Source organism: Hydractinia symbiolongicarpus, chromosome 9 (genome assembly GCF_029227915.1).
Source record: "Hydractinia symbiolongicarpus strain clone_291-10 chromosome 9, HSymV2.1, whole genome shotgun sequence".
NCBI classification, from domain to species: Eukaryota; Metazoa; Cnidaria; class Hydrozoa; order Anthoathecata; family Hydractiniidae; genus Hydractinia; species Hydractinia symbiolongicarpus.
The window spans coordinates 15600986-15623930 of record NC_079883.1 but is presented as its reverse complement, the minus strand read 5'-3'; the positions used below and the strand labels follow the sequence as shown (position 1 = coordinate 15623930).

At 30.6% G+C, this 22945-nt stretch overlaps 1 protein-coding gene across 7 annotated transcripts; it reads right to left on the bottom strand.

Annotated features, from left to right (window-relative positions):
• Nucleotides 1-631: 631 nt before the first annotated feature.
• On the bottom strand, nt 632-17017 carry LOC130657627 (uncharacterized). 7 transcript variants are annotated; one of them, XM_057460620.1, is made up of 24 exons: nt 16549-17017; nt 16203-16285; nt 10495-10612; nt 10258-10408; nt 9732-9924; nt 9485-9538; nt 9290-9358; nt 9126-9203; nt 8652-8716; nt 8521-8545; nt 8251-8319; nt 8029-8079; nt 7614-7644; nt 7188-7234; nt 6881-6979; nt 6381-6416; nt 6213-6248; nt 4341-5973; nt 4189-4266; nt 3867-4004; nt 3458-3505; nt 3167-3274; nt 2116-2217; nt 632-2041 (listed from the first exon to the last, which is right to left on the bottom strand). In XM_057460620.1, exons 2-24 carry the CDS (start codon nt 16233-16235, stop codon nt 1908-1910), a joined length of 3396 nt encoding a protein of 1131 aa, XP_057316603.1. In that variant the 5' UTR covers nt 16236-16285; nt 16549-17017; the 3' UTR covers nt 632-1907. The 7 variants fall into 7 exon arrangements, with proteins under 7 accessions (XP_057316603.1, XP_057316604.1, XP_057316606.1 ...); XM_057460621.1 differs by having other exon boundaries at nt 16203-17017; XM_057460623.1 differs by lacking the exon at nt 4189-4266.
• Between the last annotated feature and the right edge of the window lie 5928 nt (nt 17018-22945).

Below are 22945 nucleotides of genomic sequence, written 5' to 3'. Positions count from 1 at the left end.
TTTAAAGACATTTGTCTCATTGTTGTAAGTGATATTTTTTATAATCTGTATGAAAACAAAAAAGAAGCACACGTTAGCAGCTGTCCAGTTCGGAGAAAAAATATAAAGGAAAAAACACAAATTATAGCATCCTTAACATGTATTTAAGAGTATGTGAATTTGTACCAAAAGTTTGGTTACAATTTAAGAACTAGCTTAATGAAGCAGCAAAATGCGTGGAAGTGGTTTATGTGGGTACAAAACCAACAAACAACGAATGCAACAATTGCGCTTTGTAAAGAGGATCTTAAGCAACATTAAGGGCATTAAAACTGTTGCTTTTGCATGTATTCGATCCGATACGTTTTTTACAGGGTTCACATACAGCTTTTAAACCAAATTTTTCCCTGACTTTTCATTGAATTCTATATTCTTTGCCCTGAGTCACTGAGTGGAAAGGCCATGATTTCCCAGCATACAATCAGTAAAAAAAACCCTTTCAAGACATTTTGTAGTTTGCAAACGAACACAACTTATACTGTTTTTGCTATGATGTAGTAACTACGGGTTATAAATTTTCCTTAAATTTTTTTAAGATTTTGAGGTTTTTAAGGCTGCTGGGTTTGTTTAAAAAGATACAAAACTAAGAGTGTCAAAATAAAAGTGTATTCCTGAAACTTCCAAACACATGACATGCGTAGTAATAGACTCCTTTGAACATAACAAAAATCAAAAAAGAAAGAAGAACACCTAAATCTATAATATGCGTTATTAAAAACAACAGAACAAGGGTAAAAATGAAAAAAAAGGGTAAACACATAAAATTCAGTATTTTCATACATTTTTATATGCAAACAAAAAAACAAAAAACGATTAATCATTTGCTGCTTCTTCGAATTTAAATAAACGAACCTGGATAACCAAGCAGTTATATCTTACTAATTCCACAGAAATTAACTTCCTTTTCCTTTTTCTCATTTGACACTAGTTATATAATGGGGCTGCGTAAGGAAGGACTGAGAAATCAAGAAACGTACGCTAAATGATAATCTGTTTAACGCCTTAAACCTTCCTAAATGTATCACCTTGTACGAACTATATCACGAATAAACGAGAAATAACTGTGTAAACAAGATACCTTCAGGGAATTAATTTTCGCGGGGACTTATTTTCGCAGAATTTTTTTTTACTAGAATTTGGCGGGAAAAAAGGGAATTTATTTTCACAAATTTAGTGTTGAAGAAAATTTCGCGGTAACTTATTTTTGCGAATTATGCAAATTTGGAAAAACAACTATTCCGGTGAGTTATTTCGAAACAACATACAGAAGAGAAAGGAAAATGTCCCAGAGAAAGTTATACATCATTGTCTTTTGTATCAGGCCGATTTGGAAATTTCCCAGATCAGGGATATTTAAACTTTTCGCGGCGACGTATTTTCGCGTTTTTGGAAAAACTCCGAAAAAACCGCGAAACTTAATACCCGCGAAAATTAATCCCCTTAAAAGATATACTTCACTTATGAGAGCCAGTTTTCTTATCACATACAGTTATGAAAACCACACAGTTCAAAATATTTTTCATGGGAGAGGGGGGAGAGTTGAATTAAATTATCGTTGATCATACATTTTGATTGTTAAAACATGATTGAAACCTGTATAGAAATTATCCTCGTGACTTTAACACTTTTTCTTGCCTTTCTCCCCGTCTAAGGGGTGACGGAGTGATGTGTTGTTTAGACTTGAATTTTTTAGAGTATACTCAAGAAAATTTGATGATGATAAAAGCTGTCACATTATTTATAAAAACATGTATAGTGTACATGTTTTTATAAATGTACTTTTGTAAACATAATAAATAATTATAAACATGTACTTTTATGGTAACGTAAAAATAATAAAAATAAAAGAAACCAAAGCTCTATCACAATTAAACAATGTTCATTTTCTTTTTTTTCGCTTCCGCTTGTCGTGCTATTTTTCCTCTTTCATTGTTAATTTTATTTCGAACAGTTCCAACAGTAATTCCTTCCTCGTTGGCGAATTTTTTCAGATCATCAGAGCCTACACATACACAAATATTAGATATTCAAAAACATGTTTTCATAATTAGTGCAAAACATACATGTCATACATACAAGGCCATCCATTTTTTTTATTTTTTATATGTCTTGCAAATTTTTTGTATAGTTTATCCTCTTGCTCTGACGACCATTGAATGTATTTTCTTTCTTGTTGACCTGTAAAAGAAAACATTACAAGATTAATTTATACACGAAAAGGGCATACAAATTTCAATGATTTCATTCTTATTTCGTCCTCCAATAGAAGAGAAGAAATTGTCGCGGAAGCAATTTTTGCGGATGGATGCTTTCAAAAATTGTATGAAATATGCGAAATAAAAAAGTTACGAATAGTCTCATTTAGTTGCAATTGAAAATCTTTAATCAGATTGTTGGAATCTCAACTTTGCGGATGTCCGCCCTTGTCTGGTAATTTGTGGAATTTTGGTTTGTGAAAACAAATTCGCAAACATTAATTCCGCCATCTTTATTATCATTTTCATTTCTTTATTTCAGTATTTCTTTAATGAATTTTTTTCCATATTTTAAAAAGGTTAATTATCTATATTATAATACCCGTTTACGTCTGTCTGTCTGTCTGTCACGCAAAATGGTAGCTTAGCTGCGCAATAGCGAGAAGCACGCAATGCGGTATAAAAAGGACGGGCGAACCCGTGGATTTTCCACGGGCTAACGACGAATAGCGAATTAATAATTATTAAGTATTATAGGGATTAAGATAATCTATTTCTTTTTATTAGTTTCTGTATATTTTCGGACTCCAATTTCAAGAATATGGAAATAAATATTGTGAAAACGGATACGATGATTTCGGATCTAAGCTGTCTGCGAGTTGTATCAAATAAACTTTCGTGTTCAAGTACAATAATTTCATTTATTTGACGCAAAATATTCCACTTTAGCAATATTTTCATTTTCGGCAATTACGCAGCAATTTTTAAGATATTATTCTTTTTAGCTGTTGTTTATCACCGGTAAGTACAATCAACTAATTTTTGCAATTTCATATACTATATATAGACAGACCAAGAAATTAAAAAATATGGTACTTTTTGATTTTTCTTAGTAAGGAGTTATACAGTATTGTTGATTAACAAAACCTCACCAGTGCATTTTACAGAATTCTCGAGTTCGCTATCTTCACTTGATTCAGACCATTCAGAAGGTTCATCATCGTTCACATTTGTAAAATGTTTGGATTCTTCAGATGTTTCTAAACCGTTAAAAACATTGTAACTTTATTGAAAAATCAGGAAAAAATTAGGGAAAATCAGAATATAAAGCATCACTTTGCAAACAACCAGTAACTTGTTTATAAAGAAGTTAAATGCTGACAAAAAACAAACAACACAGGATATCATTTTGAAAACACAAAATCATGGAAATCAAGACATACTTTGAGAAACGTTCTTTTCTTTTCTAAGTGCATACTTTCTCGTGGGTGCTAAAAGGAAAACGGCTTTCAGTCATTTTGCAATCAGGTATTGTAACAAAGTTAACTTACACAACAGAAATACTAAAAAAATTGACTATTTATACTGTCCTTCCCTAGTAACAAATATTATGTGTGATGTTTTATGACGTCACTATAAATCTGAGATCGTGTTTTCGCTATTGACCATCTAAGTCGAATAGGTTGGTTTTTCACGTAAATTTTGTTTACATAGGGGCTTTTATTCGAAGCCCTGTTCTGAAAACAAACATTTTATTTGCAACGTAAGGCTCTAATGATTCAAAAACGAAAATGTTTCCAATAATACATAATATTTTGTGAATAAAATCTTATTGTTACGCAATGAACTAACCGCAAGTTTTCTCTTTTTTAAATGTATCGTTTCGATGAGTTTGTCTTTTTTCTCCCACTTGTACACTTTTCTTCATTTTCTTTTTATTCGGTAATTTTACAGTGTTCGCTTTACTTGTGTCTTTTTCAGCATTTTCATCTACAAAATACATTTACAACGTAATTCAAGCCTGTATGTAGGTAATTACGAACAAGTTAGACCTGAATAGAATGAAGAGTCAAAAGAACTTACTTTGGAAGAATTTCAAAATTAAATTTCTTGTTTGACTGCTCACAAGGAAAAGAAGTATGCCAATATGAACAGCCATAATTCTAAGTTTTACCTCTAAATTTTTTTTCATTTTCTTCAACTAAGTTAGGACCCTTTTTCTCGAAGTTATTGTCATTCTTTATACTTTGCGCTATAAGAAGATATGCGTTTGTTTCACTTTTAAAAAATTGATACACAAGAATAGACTACAGAAAAACAGCTCACCATTATCAAGGACAGATAGATGTTTCCCAGTTGACAATAGTTGTCGATGAGCAGCTGGTGCTTGGTATATCGTTTTGTTAATTCTCTCACTGTGCCCAAAATGATCATAGGCCAAACTCATATCGGACTCTGATAGACCTAAACCAGCAATTAAGGTACTAAGGCGATGTCGGTTACTTGTACCACTAATTCTTTCTCTGTTGGCAATTGGAAGTTTTGCACAAACATTATCTAAGCTATGCCATCCAGAGCAATGATTATCAGAACCTTGGGTACTGGGAAATATGTATGAGTTTTCTTCAAGGACACCAGCATCTTTCCTTACTTGCTCGTTAGCCAACAACTTCATTGCAGCAACAGTATCTTTAGGAATAAAAACAGGAACTAAATGGTTGACTCCTTTTCCCGATTGAAATGTGATCTTTGTCCCACTGCTTAAGTTAGTTTCTTTTGCAATATCCTGTATCCGCTGTTTGTCTAACCATTCATCCTTTTCAGCTTCAATCCACTGCGTAACGGTTAGACGCGATGGTTCTCCACCTCTTCGGCCATTATACAGCACAAGACGAGTGCAAGCACAATCACGTAGTTCAACAAACGTATGTCTGTCCATGATGATAAATGGATCTGATGATAAGTGGCGTATCCTTTCAATCACATAATCTCGAATTAGTTGGACATCGCCTTCGTTTGGAAGTTGTGCAGGTTTTTTAGTTTTTACATTCCTTCTCATGTTTAAATCATACGTTGCGTCAGCGAATATTTCATCTTTGCGTAATTTCAGCAATACCAAAAAGTTTTTAATTTTTTCTGCATCAACATCATTATTTTTACCAAGGTAATAACCAATTAGTTTTTCGGCGGCGTCTTTCAACACGTAGTACAAGGCTGCCTTAAGTCCTGACTTTTGAACTTCCAAATCAGAATGAGTGTAGGATTCAATAGAATATTTCAGCACCTCAAAATTTTCCCTCAGAAACATGTCACCAGCATTGTTTTTGTCATTACAACAATCTCTTGGTACTTCCAACACCCTATCTTTAAATCTGGAATAAACATGTGCCAGACGACGCATGTCGCTTCGAACAGACCGTTCAACTTCCATCTTTTTGTTTAGTCTTCTTTTTATTTTGCCATAGAGGCGATGACCAACCATCAAAATAACGGGATCCGATTTGGCAAGAGTACCAACGGCATCGTCTCTGATGATGTTCAAAATTCTCTGCTTAAATTGATCATCCGATAGCTTCCATGACTCATCACTAGTACAATCCAGAGCAATTGTAACAGGAAATTGACAGGAGTTCTTTGAGCAGTCTGCCTTGTGCCTAGCTTTAAAGGTTTTGGCATAAAATCCTTTGCAGGTGGTGCACATAACAAGTGGGTCATCTGAATCGTTTTGCTTTTCACGCAACAAATTTCTACCGCCCTCCTCAATTTCTTTAACATTATGATTATATATGCCAATTTTTCGAAAGTTAGCGAAGGCTCTCAGTCTTTCTTTTCGAGGCATGTTCAAAGCATCCTTTACATCTGGATGATGCTTATGACATAAAGTGATGTGTCTATTTAATTTCGAATGCTTGATCTTTTTATCGCAAACAAAACAGGGTCTCAATGGTCTTGAGTTTATCTACGAATAAACATCACGCCTAAGCTACTTAACCGTTTATTCTTACAAAATGTTTAGCATCAGATTTATCAGATTTGTCGGAGACAAAGGGGTTCAAATAAGCAATTTAGGAAAGAAGCCAATATTACAAAAAGAAGCTCTTGAGCATCAGTTATTCTTGTTTCAGCAAAGAGTCTGGATTCAACTTTTAAATGCAGTGACTTAACGGCGTCAACGAAACACACAAAAAATAAAATTACCTGTTTGGCTTCTTTTTCCTCAGATTTTCCCACTTTCTAGTAAAAAAAGCAAAAGGTTATAAAAGTTAATATATCAAGTGCAAAACATAAGAATACATTTTTAGCATCCAGTGAAGTTATGGATTATCTTGTCAAGATCTTTTAAAATAAACAAAAAATAAACACTACCTCGTTGGCGCTTTTCTTTACAGATGTTTCTTTCTTCTAATAAAGATACAAATCAGGCTATAGGAAAGATGTCAATCGCAACATTATGTACATACATTATGTTCAATTCTTATTTGATTCGATTGCTACGGCATGTCATATCCTTCCAATGTCAAATGAAACGCCGCCTTTAGTTCGTTTGATGTAAATTCTAGGCCTTATTATAATATATAAAATAGAGTCGCTTTTTATAACTAGAACAAACTAATAGTTACACAACATCGGGTATTTTAGAAGGCTAAAGAGGTACATACTTAAAAATATGATTAATACTTTCGACATAAAATACCAATAAACCCTATAATTAGAAGGAACCTAACTTTAACTTTGGATTTTAAAGATTGCGTAAAAAAAGTCAGGGATTAAGAAAGAGAAATGACACTATGCGTAAAAAAATGATAACGTCAAAGATTGTAGTTATGCAAACCGAACATTCTCCTTATAGGACCACGGAACATTACCTCTATAGCAATACTGTTCTCCACTTTTCCTTCCTCGTCTGTATCAATGATTTCCATATCGTCTTCAACATTTAATCCGGAATCATTTTTCACAGAAATCTGAAAGAATCGGCATTAAACAATTTATTTTAGTAGGGTAATTTTATAGCATAACGTGTTATTTACCATAAATCTTCTTTAAATACTTATGATCAATTAAGATAAAAACCTTTTGATTTTTACGTATCCATTTACACTTTCCTCGTTTGCATAACAAAGTATTGTATGGAATTTCGGAATATCATACACTAAGCTGCTATCAAGTTACCTCACATATGGATGGACTGTCCGTAGTAAAATCAACCTCAAGATTGTCTAAAAAAATTAAACCTATTTGAAACCAAAATAACAAAGGACACTTTTTAGCCAATGGACCAATTAAAATAAATACTTAAAACAGACACAGTATGGCTTTTTTAAAACAGATAAAAACAGTTTATAAAATGGGACTTGATAAAGGTGAGCGGGTTAGTATTTACGAATAAAAGCGAGCAGGTTATGAGTTCTAAGTTACAACAACAGAGTCCTTTTTGGAAATCCAGTTATATATCATATGAGAACATGCTTTATTCAGAAGGATTTTTTGAAGGCCCAGAATTCGAATAACAACTTAAAATCATTGCACTAAATGCAAAAAGAATCAGTCACATTGGAGCTTAATAGAAAATTAATTTAATGTAGATGGCAGCTTTACCTTTATCAATACTTGTTTGCACACCTGAAGCCTATGAACAAGACAAATGTGACTTTTACTTTTAAGTTAAATTAAATTAAAGAAGGGAAGAGAATAAATTTAGTTAGCAGAATTTTTTCATGGCATACAATTAATATTTATGCTATCTTTATACTTCCTAGATTATGGCAAACAAGCGTCTAGAGACTTTCAATTTAAAAACGAACACGCGAGATTATAAACTTAGAGAATTGACCACTGAATTATAAAATAGCAGTTGTTTGGTATCTTTGACGGCAATAAACAAATCACTCAATCTATTTATGGCGTTATGATTTATAATGAAAAATGTTACACCATGAAAATTTTACAGCGTTCATTTTCACAATTTTAATGAATTAAAATTGTGGAAGTTGTTTTGAAGTTCCTATCATACCTTATACTGAACTGATAGTTTTCTAGTCTGTATCGGAGTTGAAACTGTGACCTAAGAGCATTTAAATTTATATAATTGATAGTAATTTTAAATGCAATTATGTCTAGGAAGCATGACATTCAACAAAGTATGTATTACAAAAGCCTATACCAGTCCGATTTCCTCATATGGACAAAGGTTTAGGTTTAATTTCTTGAATACGCAAAATTATAAATTACTTACAGACGAAATATGATTCAAAGTATCCAACTCTGAAATATCTTCTGCCTCTTCAGAATCTTCAACCATGGACTAAAAGGAGAACAAACATTTTTATTGTTATCAGCAATTATGCTAACACAAACAAATTATGATTTAAATTAATTTAACATTAGTGCCGTAATTTCTGTTATGTAAACCGTCAATGTAATCATAGAAATATATATGACCACAACAATAATAAAGCAAAACTAAAAAGTCCATGAATAGTGCACCAAACTCAAATAGGCTTACCATAAAGGGAAGTAAATTTATTAACCTAGTAAATAAAGACGTAAAGAATTTAAATAATATTAAACTTTATAACACCAAGACTCTCCATTGCCAGCACTGTGACATTAAGAAAAAAGAAACAAAAATTATACATGTTGCCACTTGATTTTAGTCCCTCATCTTCACTGTCTGAAAAATCTGGCACCATATTTTCCATCTTAAAAATAAAGAATGTTAAATTTAACAAGAACTAGTTTAAGATTTGGCACACTCAATTTACAACATTTTTTAAAAAAGTTTGTCTTATTCCTATGCTAGAACAGATTGTGTGCTATGTTTCATAAAGCTTGTATTTCTTAGCAGCCACTCTGAAAACGAGTCTTAGAAGCTTTGAATCAAAAATAACAATTTTAAAAGAACCAGGTATGTAAAGATTCAATTCTCTAATAAAAAAAATCATTTTTACTTGGCAGCCCATGGCTCAACTGGGATTTTGTACCTGGCCTTTAAAAAATAATAAGGTGATGCTTTTCCTTAAACAGCAAAATGTAGTAGCTTTACCACTTTACATACTTCAATTTACATTGAATTTTTTATAAAATTAGAAAATATAACAAGTTTATCACCTGAGTTGCCACCACATCATCAAGCAATTTTTTGAGAATATCTGTAATGATACCCACATTTTCGTCATTATCCTCCTTCTAAGAAGATATTATCAGTGTTCACATTTCAAAAAACAACATTCGTTTTGCTATATCAACTGTGTCTTATTTTTTATCACGTTTACCTTTTTTGCAATGACATCAGAGGTCAAGTTATTCTTGCCTTGGACCAAGGTCAAGTTCTTACTCAACACCTGAAACAACAAATATCATAGAAAAGGAAGATCCCAAGAAACTAGAAAATGGATAAAACATATTGCTAATGGACGACCTTATTATATGCACACTTACTATTTATTACATGTAATATAAAAACTTACTAGCCTATCTGAAACTAGGTCTTCTAAATTGAATGGTATATTATGTGTTGGATCCTACAAGAAACAAACAGTTTTATTTGACTGTTCTTTCATATATGTATATATCTTTTATCCTAGAAGTTTTTTTTAAAACATGTCCGAAAGCTGTGTTCAAAATAAAAGCTGTTTGACATACAACATACTTGCAGACAACAAGCTTAGGCATACTCAAAAGAGGAAAATATAAATTTTGTTAATTGTGTGCTACCTTTTGCCATTCTAGCCCTGAAATTCCATAATTGTATCGCAGTTCAGTTCCTAAAGGAATGTCATAGGAAGCAAACAAACATATGAATGCATTTCCACCCTCCTCGATCAATTTTGGATAACAATTCAAATATTTCCGATGACTTGAATGGTTCACATATTTTCCCAGCCTGGTCTCATTTGTAGCATCAACACTAAAAATTTAAAAAATATATTAAGACATAGAGAACTATAGAAGGGAACTGTTTGTAGTTTCGTTTTTATCTTTACCATAAGATGTTTTAAATCAAATTGCAAAAAATCCAAAACAGAAATTGTTTATGTCTATATGTAATTTGATGTAAAAGCTAAGTAGTCTTAACTTCCTGGTGCTACTTTGGTACGTCAAGCTTACATAAAACACATCTACACTCCAATTCCTAAATAAGACCTTCTATTTTCACCTTAGCTATTAGGTGAATGTGATCCAACTTCAAGTGCCTCCCCAAATGAAACTGAAAACAAAAGGCATTCTCAATTCGACATACCACTTTTTGTCCATAAAGAAAATAAATGATCCACAGGAAGTTGGATACTCTAGCTCTAATCTCTCTCCTTCCTTTCTTGTGAGAACTTTTCCAGGATATTGCAGGACAAACTGGTGATGTTTCAGGGGCAATGTTGTAAACACACCATATCCTACAAATATATGTTTACCACACATCTATTCTGTAATCATTAAGAAGTTAAGTTATAACAGTTATTCAAAAAAATAACAAATTTACCAATGTGATCATTAATCCATTTCTTTACAAATGATTTTGGATCAGTTCCCCTTTTACAATAATATAGTGCAGTTTGTCTTGGCGATTTAACATCATTAGCTCTACTTCTTTTCGTTCTCTAAAGAGAATTAAGTAATACAAGTGAGTCAGTAAAATAATGCCGAAATTATCATTTGAAATTGGACATATCAAAAACATAAATTTTAAAACTTAAAGTGGACATATACATGGATATTTCCTTTATACATATTTTTGAATAGTTGAAACTAATATGTCGAAATTGTCATCCTAAAGTGGACATATCAAAAACATAAATTTTAAAACTCAAAGTGGACATATACATAAACATTTCCTTTTTAAATATTTTTGAATAGTTCAAACTAATATGTCGAAATTATCATCCTAAAGTGGACATAACAAAAACATAAATTTTAAAACTCAAAGTGGAAATATACATACACATTTCTTTTTTAAATATTTTTGAATAGTTAAAATAATTTTATCTCAAAATTATCATGCTAAAGTGGACATGTCAAAAACATAAATTTTAAAACTCAAAGTGGAGATATACATAAACATTTCCTTTTTACATATTTTTGAATAGTTAAAACTAATATGTCAAAATTATCATCCTACAGTGGACATATCAAAAACATAAATTTTAAAACTCAAAGTGGACATATACATAAACATTTCCTTTTTACATATTTTTGAATAGTTAAAACTAATATGTCGAAATTATCATCCTAAAGTGGACATAACAAAAACATAAATTTTAAAACTCAAAGTGGACATATACATAGACATTTCCTTTTTAAATATTTTTGAATAGTTGAAACTAATATGTCGAAATTATCATCCTAAAGTGGACATAACAAAAACATAAATTTTAAAACTCAAAGTGGAAATATACATACACATTTCTTTTTTAAATATTTTTGAATAGTTAAAACTAGTCGAAATTTTTCTTTACATATTCTTGAATATTAAAAATAATTTTATCTCGAAATTATCATGCTAAAGTGGACATATCGAAAACATAAATTTTAAAACTTAAAGTGGACATATACATTTTCTTTTTACATATTTTAAATAGTTAAAACTAATATGTCGAAATTATCATCCTAAAGTGGACATGTCAAAAACATAAATTTTAAAACTCAAAGTGGACATATACATAAACATTTCCTTTTTACATATTTTTGAATAGTTAAAACTAATATGTCGAAATTATCATCCTAAAGTGGACATATCAAAAACATAAATTTTAAAACTCAAAGTGGAAATATACATACACATTTCTTTTTTAAATATTTTTGAATAGTTAAAACTAGTCGAAATTTTTCTTTACATATTCTTGAATATTTAAAATAATTTTATCTCGAAATTATCATGCTAAAGTGGACATATCGAAAACATAAATTTTAAAACTCAAAGTGGACATATACATAGACATTTCCTTTTTACATATTTTTGAATAGTTAAAACTAATATGTCGAAATTATCATCCTAAAGTGGACATATCAAAAACATAAATTTTAAAACTCAAAGTGGACATATACATAAACATTTCCTTTTTACATATTTTTGAATAGTTGAAACTAATATGTCGAAATTGTCATCCTAAAGTGGACATATCAAAAACATAAATTTTAAAACTCAAAGTGGACATATACATAAACATTTCCTTTTTACATATTTTTGAATAGTTAAAACTAATATGTCGAAATTATCATCCAAAGTGGACATATCAAAAACATAAATTTTAAAACTCAAAGTGGACATATACATAGACATTTCCTTTTTACATATTTTTGAATAGTTAAAACTAATATGTCGAAATTATCATCCAAAGTGGACATATCAAAAACATAAATTTTAAAACTCAAAGTGGACATATACATAAACATTTCCTTTTTACATATTTTTGAATAGTTAAAACTAATATGTCGAAATTATCATCCTAAAGTGGACATATCAAAAACATAAATTTTAAAACACAAAGTGGACATATACATAGACATTTCCTTTTTACATATTTTTGAATAGTTGAAACTAATATGTCGAAATTATCATCCTAAAGTGGACATGTCAAAAACATAAATTTTAAAACTCAAAGTGGAAATATACATAGACATTTCCTTTTTACATATTTTTGAATAGTTGAAACTAATATGTCGAAATTATCATCCTAAAGTGGACATATCAAAAACATAAATTTTAAAACTCAAAGTGGACATATACATAGACATTTCCTTTTTACATATTTTTGAATAGTTGAAACTAATATGTCGAAATTATCATCCAAAGTGGACATATCAAAAACATAAATTTTAAAACTCAAAGTGGACATATACATAGACATTTCTTTTTTAAATATTTTCGAATAGTTAAAACTAGTCGAAATTATCATCCTAAAGTGGACATGTCAAAAAAATAAATTTTAAAACTCAAAGTGGACATATACATAAACATTTCCTTTTTACATATTTTTGAATAGTTAAAACTAATATGTCGAAATTATCATCCAAAGTGGACATATCAAAAACATAAATTTTAAAACTCAAAGTGGACATATACATAAACATTTCCTTTTTACATATTTTTGAATAGTTAAAACTAATATGTCGAAATTATCATCCTAAAGTGGACATATCAAAAACATAAATTTTAAAACTCAAAGTGGACATATACATAGACATTTCCTTTTTACATATTTTTGAATAGTTAAAATAATTTTATCTCAAAATTATCATGCTAAAGTGGACATATCGAAAACATAAATTTTAAAACTCAAAGTGGACATATACATACACATTTCTTTTTTAAATATTTTCGAATAGTTAAAACTAGTCGAAATTATCATCCTAAAGTGGACATGTCAAAAAAATAAATTTTAAAACTCAAAGTGGACATATACATAAACATTTCCTTTTTACATATTTTTGAATAGTTAAAACTAATATGTCGAAATTATCATCCAAAGTGGACATATCAAAAACATAAATTTTAAAACTCAAAGTGGACATATACATAGACATTTCCTTTTTAAATATTTTTGAATAGTTGAAACTAATATGTCGAAATTATCATCCTAAAGTGGACATGTCAAAAAAATAAATTTTAAAACTTAAAGTGGACATATACATAGACATTTCCTTTACATATTCTTGAATATTTAAAATAATTTTATCTCAAAATTATCATCCTAAAGTGGACATACCAAATACATAAATTTTTAAACTTAAAGTGGACACATACATAGAAATTCCTTTACATATTCTTGAATATTTAAAATAATTTTATCTCGAAATTATCATGCTAAAGTGGACATATCAAAAACATAAATTTTAAAACTTAAGGTGGACATATACATTTTCTTTTTACATATTTGAAATAGTTAAAACTAATATGTCGACATTTTCATCCTAAAGTGGACATATCAAAAACATAAGTTTTAAAACTCAAAGTGGACATATACATAAACGTTTCCTTTATACATATTCTTGAACTAATATGTCCCAATTATCATCCTAACATGGACATATCAAAAACATAAATTTTAAAACTCAAAGTGGACATTCATATTTCTTTTTAGATATTCTTAAAGAAAGTTAAATTTATATGCCAAAACTATATATTAAAGTAGATATGTCAAAGTCATAACTCGTAAAACTTAAAATGACCATATACATAGGCATCTCTTTTGATATTACATGTCTTTTTTGATAAGAAAATGAGCCTCAACAACCTTAAAATCTTAGGAAAGTTTTAAGAAAATCCCCGTCCTCCACGTGTCAAGATGCAATTTTTTAGACCACTTACAGTTACCAAATCACCACAGTTTCAAAAAAATACAATCAAGTTTCTTTCTTTTAGTCAAATATACATCCTAATAAAGTTTTATCCTAAAAGTAACAAAATAAATCTTTTTTTTATTAAAAATGTCTTCAATAAAATACATAAATAAAAGCATTCAACTAGTTCAATTTGGGAAAGTCAAAATAAGGGTACGTCTCAGTAAACGGTCACCACTCACACACCACAAAAGTCATCTCTGGCGTACCACAAGGAAGTGCGCTTGGACCGCTCATCTTCCTGATCTTTCTGTAAAGGACGCATCTCTCTCAAGCTTTGCAGATGATACAAGACTTACAATGAAGGTTAGCTCTGAAAGTGACATTGAAAATGTGCAAGCAGACCTAAACTTAGTCTACGAATGGAGCAAACAAAACAACAAAGAAAAAAGTGACTGACGTCCGTCGTCCACAACTTCAAAAGTTAACATAAGTAACATAAGTAATGATAAACATCATAAAGTGCACACATTGTAAAAGTTGAGTCAGTGGACACGCAGACATTTCTCTTACATATCCCTAAAAATTTTAGAACTGTTATGTCGAAATTATCATTGTAAAACTCAAAGTGAACATATATATGCATAAATATTTCGTTTATATGTTCTTGAATACTTAAAACTTATGTATTGAAAATATCATCCTAAAGTGGACATATCAAAAATATAAATATTAAAAATCAAGGTGGACACATATATAGAGATTTCCTTTACATATCCTTAAATACTTAAAACTAATATGTTGAAATTTTCATCCCAAATGCGAGTCAACAATTACAACTTCACACACAACAATCTGGAAAATGTGCCTTGAAACAAGCAAAATTCCACCCATTTTTAAAACTGCTACCATCACCCCACAGCACAAAGGTGTCAATGCTCAACATAAAGCATGAGATAATTGGAAAACAACAACATGGGTAGCAAGTTTTCATATTCGAAGCATGTACATTTGTAAATATACTGGCATATAAAAGTACTTATTTCACTTAACAGAAATAATTTTACACCCAATTAAGAAAAAAATAAATTTACTTTTCGTTTTGAATGTATAGTTGTGACATGTTTATCACTTTGCACAAGATTAGAAAGTCGTACATTTGAATCTAATAGCTATATAATAGCCTCATTTGAATGTGAATCTTACGGGATGGTTTGCACTCACTCGCACTCACTTACTAAGCATGAATAATATATAAGCATTTAATTTCTGATTAAATTTAAAGTATATATATATATATATATATACCTGAGTTCATGTTAAAAAAATCAGAGGCAAAGAAGGGTATATAATTACTTGGTCTGTAGAATAAAAAGAGGGTGCCGATAAGAACCATCAAAAACAGTTCTTTTAAGAACTTCGCTACCACATAGTAAGTTTATTTTAATTTTTATAGTTTTTATGAATCATATCAGTGTCTGTTTCCTTTTGTTTTTCGGGCATTGTTCGGGCCTATGCGGGTTTTTTCGGGCGAATACCGAATTTCTTACAAAACGCCGAACTAGCCGGAAAACGCCCGCACTTTTTACGGCGTATGCGGCTTATCGGCACCCTCGTAGAATAAAACACTACTAACATGTTTTCAATTAAGTCATGCAAAACTGAAAATTCAATCCTGTTGATTAGTGGCCACCAAAAAGTTTTGTATCCTAGATGTAAAGCTCCGGATATCATGTCATATATAGCTATTCTGTGTTGCCTGGTGAAAGAGAAAGTTACCAAGAAAAATGAAATCACAGAATTAAAATGTTCAGGTGACACACAGCAGTTTCCTAAAGAGCTTTCACTAAGTGGCAAGAATTAGAAATGCTGAACACATAGTCCAACAACAAAATTTAAATTCCTACTTACAGTATTGTATTGAACTTGAGCTACCTTGGCCATTTTTTTAACAAAATGGATAGCTTAAATCCACTCTCAGTGCTCACACAACCCTAAAACATAGGAAATATAGCAATATATATCCATCTAAAGGTAGCCAGATACTTAGCTAAAGCTTAGCCACTTATATATTTTTTTGATTTTTCGATAACTAACATTGGTGGCTACTTGTTTGACTACATAAATAGAAACGTACATTAGCTAGCTAACCACTCTTTTCTGGCTAGTTAGCAAAGTAGCTGAGCGAAACTTGGCAATCAGATAAATTATATTACTTGTTTCTGCACATTGAGGTGAAATATAACATAGGGTTTACCTCATCTACTTTATTCACATAAACAAGGCAGAGAAATTCCATAAAAACAAAATAATTAACACTTTATCGTTCCCACAGGACAATCCACATGATAAACAAAGGTGCCATTATGGATGTACGGCATGCCGGCTGGTGAGAATATGTGCTGAAAATTTTCGCGGTATTTTTGCAGGCCAAACCAATAAAATTGCAATATATCTTTTATACCGACATAATTTTGCATAAAAACAATATAATTAGGAGCCTCCTTTGTGTTACAGACCACGTCATCAAAACGACCGAGATATAGCCTCCCGCTGCTTCAGAATTGCAAGATATATATCGTGTCCACCTAATGTACGAAAATTACAAAAGAGAGATATATACCCCAAATCCAATATGCCTATTTTTTAATAATTGCGCTGCGTAAAAATATGCATACAGTACCTTAATTAGTACTCTGTTAGGCCCTTAAGAATGACAATTAGATGTCATTGAAGGATTGAAAGACATCGATATAATAGATTCTGACGGAGAATATATATATATATATATATATATATATATATATATATATATATATATATATATATATATATATATATATATATATATATATATATATATATATATATATATATATATATATATATATATATATATATATATATATATATATATATATATATATATATATATATATATATATATATATATATATATATATATATATATATATATATATATATATATATATATATATATATATATGTATATATGTATATTTTTATATTATATATTTTGGTGTATAATTTTCATTTTCATATTTTCTGGTCTTAATTCTCCGTCAGAATCTATTATATCGATGTCTTTCAATCCTTCACCACTTTGAACTCTGCTAATCTTGTCTACAGTTTACAGTGTTTTTTTTATAGAATAACTTATTTCTTTATTTAAATATTATTATTATTTTAATAGGACGAATAGCCATTGTAAAATATGGAAGTGCCTGAAAGACAGTTAATAATAAATAAATAATAAAAATAAATAAAAAATTATTCTGATAGTATTATATCAAAATTTCCAGTAAAGAGAACACGTATAAAAAGTGTAAGGTTAGGTGCAAAACGTCAAACAAATCTTCAAAAAAGGGACTAAACCAATATTAACATAAAAAATAATAATCATAAAAGGAACATTTTTAAAAAAATATGCCAAAGTGCCGTAACCGTCGGTGGTAAGAAAGAAAAGAAAAAGAAATATATTGATATTGATGTGAAATGTTCAAAGAGCCAAACTGAACAGCCAAAAAACATTTTTAACCCTTTATGACTTGCCTGTTAAATACACTCACGCAACTTAAATTTTTTATGTGGTGCCAGCTGCTTTTAAAACGTTGAAATTGACTACATTTTTATATACCCGTAACCATTTTGTTGTTGTTGTTTTATTCAAAATAAAAACTTTAAAATCTAAACTTTCTTAATCAATTTTGTCTAAAAAATGGTCGGCAAAAAGTAACTAAATTCAAAAATTTAGTCGGCGAAAAGTGACTAAATTTTGTCCAAGTGACTAATATTTTTGCCGACTTTTTATTTTTGCCAACGTTTTGTTACTGATAAAGTATTCGAAGTGTGTTGTACGAAGTGTGCTTTATGGGGTGTAACAAAGTTTGGTATATGGAGCATGATGCCGAGTGTGGTGTACGAAGTATGCTCTACGGGGTGTGACAAGATGTGTTAAACGGATTGTGTTGTGCTAGTGTGATACACGGTGTATGATATGCGGAGGGTCGCATAGTAAGTATGGTGTGGTTACTGCGTGATAGCTATACAAAGAAGTGTGGTATACCAGGTGTAGTAAAAGAATGGTGCAACGTCATGAAAATGTATAGACACATACAAGACATACTTGCGTGACAACACCAACAGTTGTTTAGTGGAGTCACTCTATACACATTTTTTGATCACACCGGTCAAATCCCCACTTCAGACTCCCTCCGCAGCTACCCCCTCAGCACGCTCTTACGTCATTAGCATAAATTATCATAAATTATTAAAAGCGTCGGCGAATCACTTGACCCTAATTTATATGCATGAACTTTCGCGGGTGTTAGGCTTCGCGGTTGGCGGTAAATATAACAAGATATCTGTACAGCTATGAATGTTATAACGAAACTTGTTTTTTTTTTGGTTACTCTAGGATACACGAAGCCTATTTCTAATCATCGGTGCATCGCAAGTCAATACAAACGCAAGCCTCGCTTGCCTAACATTTGCAACATGTAATGCTAGACTAATTGCTAAAAATCGTTTTTTTATTACTTTTAACTAACGCAAGACTGAAATATAGTGAAATAAAAAGTTACATCAGTTTTTGAGTAAATAAATTTAAGTCAAAATTTCTAATAAAAGTTGTATGCATCGAGAAAACACTTTAAAGCATGGAAGATATGAAATTCATTGAAGCAACAAAAGGTGACCATTGCTATTTCGAGGTCCGTTTACAGAGGTCCGTTATAGCAAAAACTGTCAGACGACATATTTTGTTTTTTTCCTAATGTGTTTCCCTATAAAGGTTGCAAAGCTAATGTTAAACAATGATTTGCCAAGCGGTCAATACAATAAACCACGTACACAGGATTCACGTACGTCTGAGCTACATCCAATGGGTAGTCCTTTTGAAAATGCTATTTTAAAAAAATAACACCCTAACTTTGATCAAATAAAATAATAAACAGGCTACAGTCTGTCGTACACCATGGCATTTAATTACTTCTCTCGGTTAAGCGCACAAGATTAAATATATATGCCGTATCACAAAAAACAGACTCTATTTAAGCTTGCACTGTAAATACTTTATTCATAGCATAAAACTAATAAAAAAATGAGCTTTTGATGCTTGTTTCAGGAAAAATTAAACAGGCTGGCAAAGTTGGAAAACCCCTCCTGTTTAGTCACTGATCAGCAAACTCAATAATAATATGCGTATTTTATTCAAAATTGTAACCGAATTGCCATACCAGTTTGAATAAAAGGAGCTTGCTGCTCAGTGAGTTAACAAGATTTGCTTAAATTTCCACACTTTTCTTCGATATCGATCTTCCGATAGCCATCTACCTAGTTCCTAAAATAAAAAAAAGGACAAGAAACGACTGCGCATGAAAGATATTCATTTTCAAACTGATACCGGCTAATTAACCGTATAAATACCGACTTTGCTGCACTACATGGCCTCAGCTTCATCATAACAAATATGGCGGCTGTTACTGTATAATTAGCCGTATATGTAGTGTATATATGATTAACTGATTCAATTCATGTATGCTCTTGAAATGGTAAAACATTGAAAAGACATGGTCAGGCGTGAAAAACACGGGAAAGGCATACACTACAGTCGATATTAAAGAAAATTGTGGAAATTTAAGCAAAAAAAAGATCTCTACCGTATTAAAGCCGTATAAGCGTCGACAACTATCCTGTTACAGGCTAATTATCAGTTCTCCATAACTGTTAACTTTCTTTTTCAACATAGTCTGGCCCATTTTATAATCTGTCGATTTTTCAGATTTTATACACAAGCGTTCAAATCCCGTCAAAATGTAAACATTGAAACTCGTTTATACCAATAGGATAAAATATTTTATTCTGTTGCTGTGAAGCAAACACAATAAATTATGATGTATGGAAAGATACTTTGGTAAGCAGAGTATCCAAGCTAACATTTGCAGGATTATTATTACCAGATCTATATATGCCTTGTTACTGCTTTGTGGCTTGCTTCATGTTGGTAAAAGATAATAGAAGTAATAACGATGACTAGCACAAAATGCACTTACCAAACTAAATAGTAAACTTGAAAGTAAAACACAACATAGCTAGCTAGCTCTCTGTCTATTGCTATCTACTGACACTGACTACATTAAGAACTTAAATTTTTGGCGGAAAAACTTCGGGGGAAAATCTTTTGGACACAATTTTTTATTTCATCGGAAAAAATTTTGAACAAGATTTATAAAGTCAAAAAATGTATGGGAAGTCTCTTGAACGAATTTTAACTAAATTTTAAAAGTAATGCTTACGGGAAGTGACACAGAAAGAAGGCTAGAAGCATTTAAAGTGTACATATATTCACTCAAGATCTAAAAAGTGTCTTTATGATCCAACTTTATAGATAGAGCCTCAGTCAAATGTGAAAATAACAAAAATAATAAGTTCAAAAACTGCATTTTTTATTTTCTGATTACCCTATATATAATTTCTATGCACTGGTCCTTTTTAAAAAAATTAGAAAAACCAACATTTTCGAAAAATAATCGGACAAAAAAAAAAGTTTTTTCGTCCGAAAATTTTCGTTCCTAATGTACGTTAGCTGGCTTAGTGTTACGTGAATTATAGCTAAAATAATGAAAATGGTTTTTCTAAGATTTACATGGATGTGATGGTATTTTTATGAGCATATAGAAGTATAGAAAACATACAAAGTATTTACAAGACAAAAAGATCAAAAAGAGACCTCTGTCAAACCTGAGCAACTTTTAAAATGGCAGATTAAATGTCAATTTTACTAGTCGCGTCCAAGAAAGGCATATCTTCACTTAAATCCCAGAAGATTAGGATTTTGTGAGAGCTTTCAGCCGTAACTAGAAGATGTGTGTTCCACAAGAACTAGAAAAAGAAGAAAAAGCTGGAGTTAATTTAAATAGAAAATATTTTCTTTTTAACATGGTGAAAGTTTATTATAATATCAGGGGCGGATCATGACCAACTAAGAAATTTTGAATATACAGCTAGGGGTCTTGGGCCGCCAAGCAGCGTCTGGGGCCCCAGAAGCTTTCGCTAAAACGGGCTTTGCGAACCCTGAAATAGGCTTAAACACGAACAAAAAACAACCTCGTATGAAGACGTTTTAGGTGTTTTAGACATTGATAACAGAAACGAAACTTTCTTACAAACATCGCAGCTTCGCATAAACACTTATAGAAAACAAAAAGCCCTGGGACTTGAAGATTTCCGTCATTACCCCGGAAGATTCTAAAATTTTAAGTAGACCTTGAATACGGAGAATAATGGGTAAACAAATCATTCCTATGAATTAGTATCCTAATTCTCAATTATTATTGTAACTAACTTGCAATGTTAAAATACAACTTAATAAATAAAAAATTAAAAATAATAATTTTTACATATATATAGTATTCTAAAATAATAGTAAAAACTTTAAATGGATATTTTCAATACTGAACTGTAAAAATCTGGAAATTCCAGAATACAAATCTTGTTATGTATAAACTTGAGATTCGAATATAAAACTTCTGAACAAGTTCAATTTCAATGAATTATTATTCAATTAATTCAGCCATAAATACATATTAGCATTTGAATACTGAAGTTTTTAGGCCTTTAAAATTTACTCTCTTGTTAACAATTTTTTGAAAGTGCTGCATGGTTTGATAACAGCTGATCTCAAAAAGAAAGTACGTTTTAAAAATAAGAAACAAGAACACAATTTTACCATAAACTGCATTAAAACCAGGTTGTTAATTATTATCTCTTTAACCTCTCTTTGACTTTTTAATTGGAAGAGGGAATTTATTAAAAAAATACAAATCAATGCCATGTGATGCACAAGTTATATTATATATAAAATATATGTATATAAATTTGATCAAGCTGGCTTTTGATATCTTTATTAAACAAGTAACATACTAAGCAGGCGATACATGACTGTAAAACCTGTGGACGATATATACAGAATGTATTTTGTCGAAATCGATAATATTGAATTAAACAAATTTTATCGTTTGTTATCTAAATTCTCGAATTCGAATTTCTTTTTGGAGAGTCCGATTAGTTGCAGTTTTTCATTTTGAAGAAAATAATTATTCATTGTTTTGTTTGACAAATCCAAAAAGTTGAAATTTTAAATTGATAAATTGAAACGAAAAAAGGTAAACGCAGAATTAATAAAATTGTCAGATTTTTTACAAGATGTTTAATTATCCTGCATCGGCTAATTATATATTCTGTTACAGGTTAATTATCAGTTCACCCTGACAGTTTGGTGCAAGCATTTTTTTACTAGGTCACGTGACAGGGTTGACCTAGTCTAATTCCGCGCCTGAATATAATAGTTTAATATAATCTAAAGTTCGTCAGGGGGCTCAAACAATGTTTCGAAAGCATTTTGGTCGAGATTGTCCTGTGGTACTCATTTAGATTCACTGCTGGAAAATTTATCAAACTTTGGATTTTTGGACGAGTATCCAATCGATAGTTGAGAGTTAGAAAGTTCACAAACACTTCTCGGGTCGAATTCTATAGCATTTTCCTCTGATTCCATAGGATTGGTATCATGAAATGGATCCAGCGGGTAAAGGGTAGTTTTCCAGCTTGAAAAGCTTCGGTTATTTCAAAGG

Excerpts from the sequence above, each read along its gene's own strand:
- LOC130657627 (XM_057460621.1), bottom strand. The coding sequence starts at position 16,235 with ATGGCCAAGGTAGCTCAAGTTCAATACAATACT. Across the intron at positions 10,409-10,494 it reads ATGGATTAATGATCACATTG|GATATGGTGTGTTTACAACA; the intron begins GTAAATTTGTTA and ends ATATATTTGTAG. Across the intron at positions 3,275-3,457 it reads AGAAAAGAACGTTTCTCAAA|AAACATCTGAAGAATCCAAA; the intron begins GTATGTCTTGAT and ends TTAACGGTTTAG.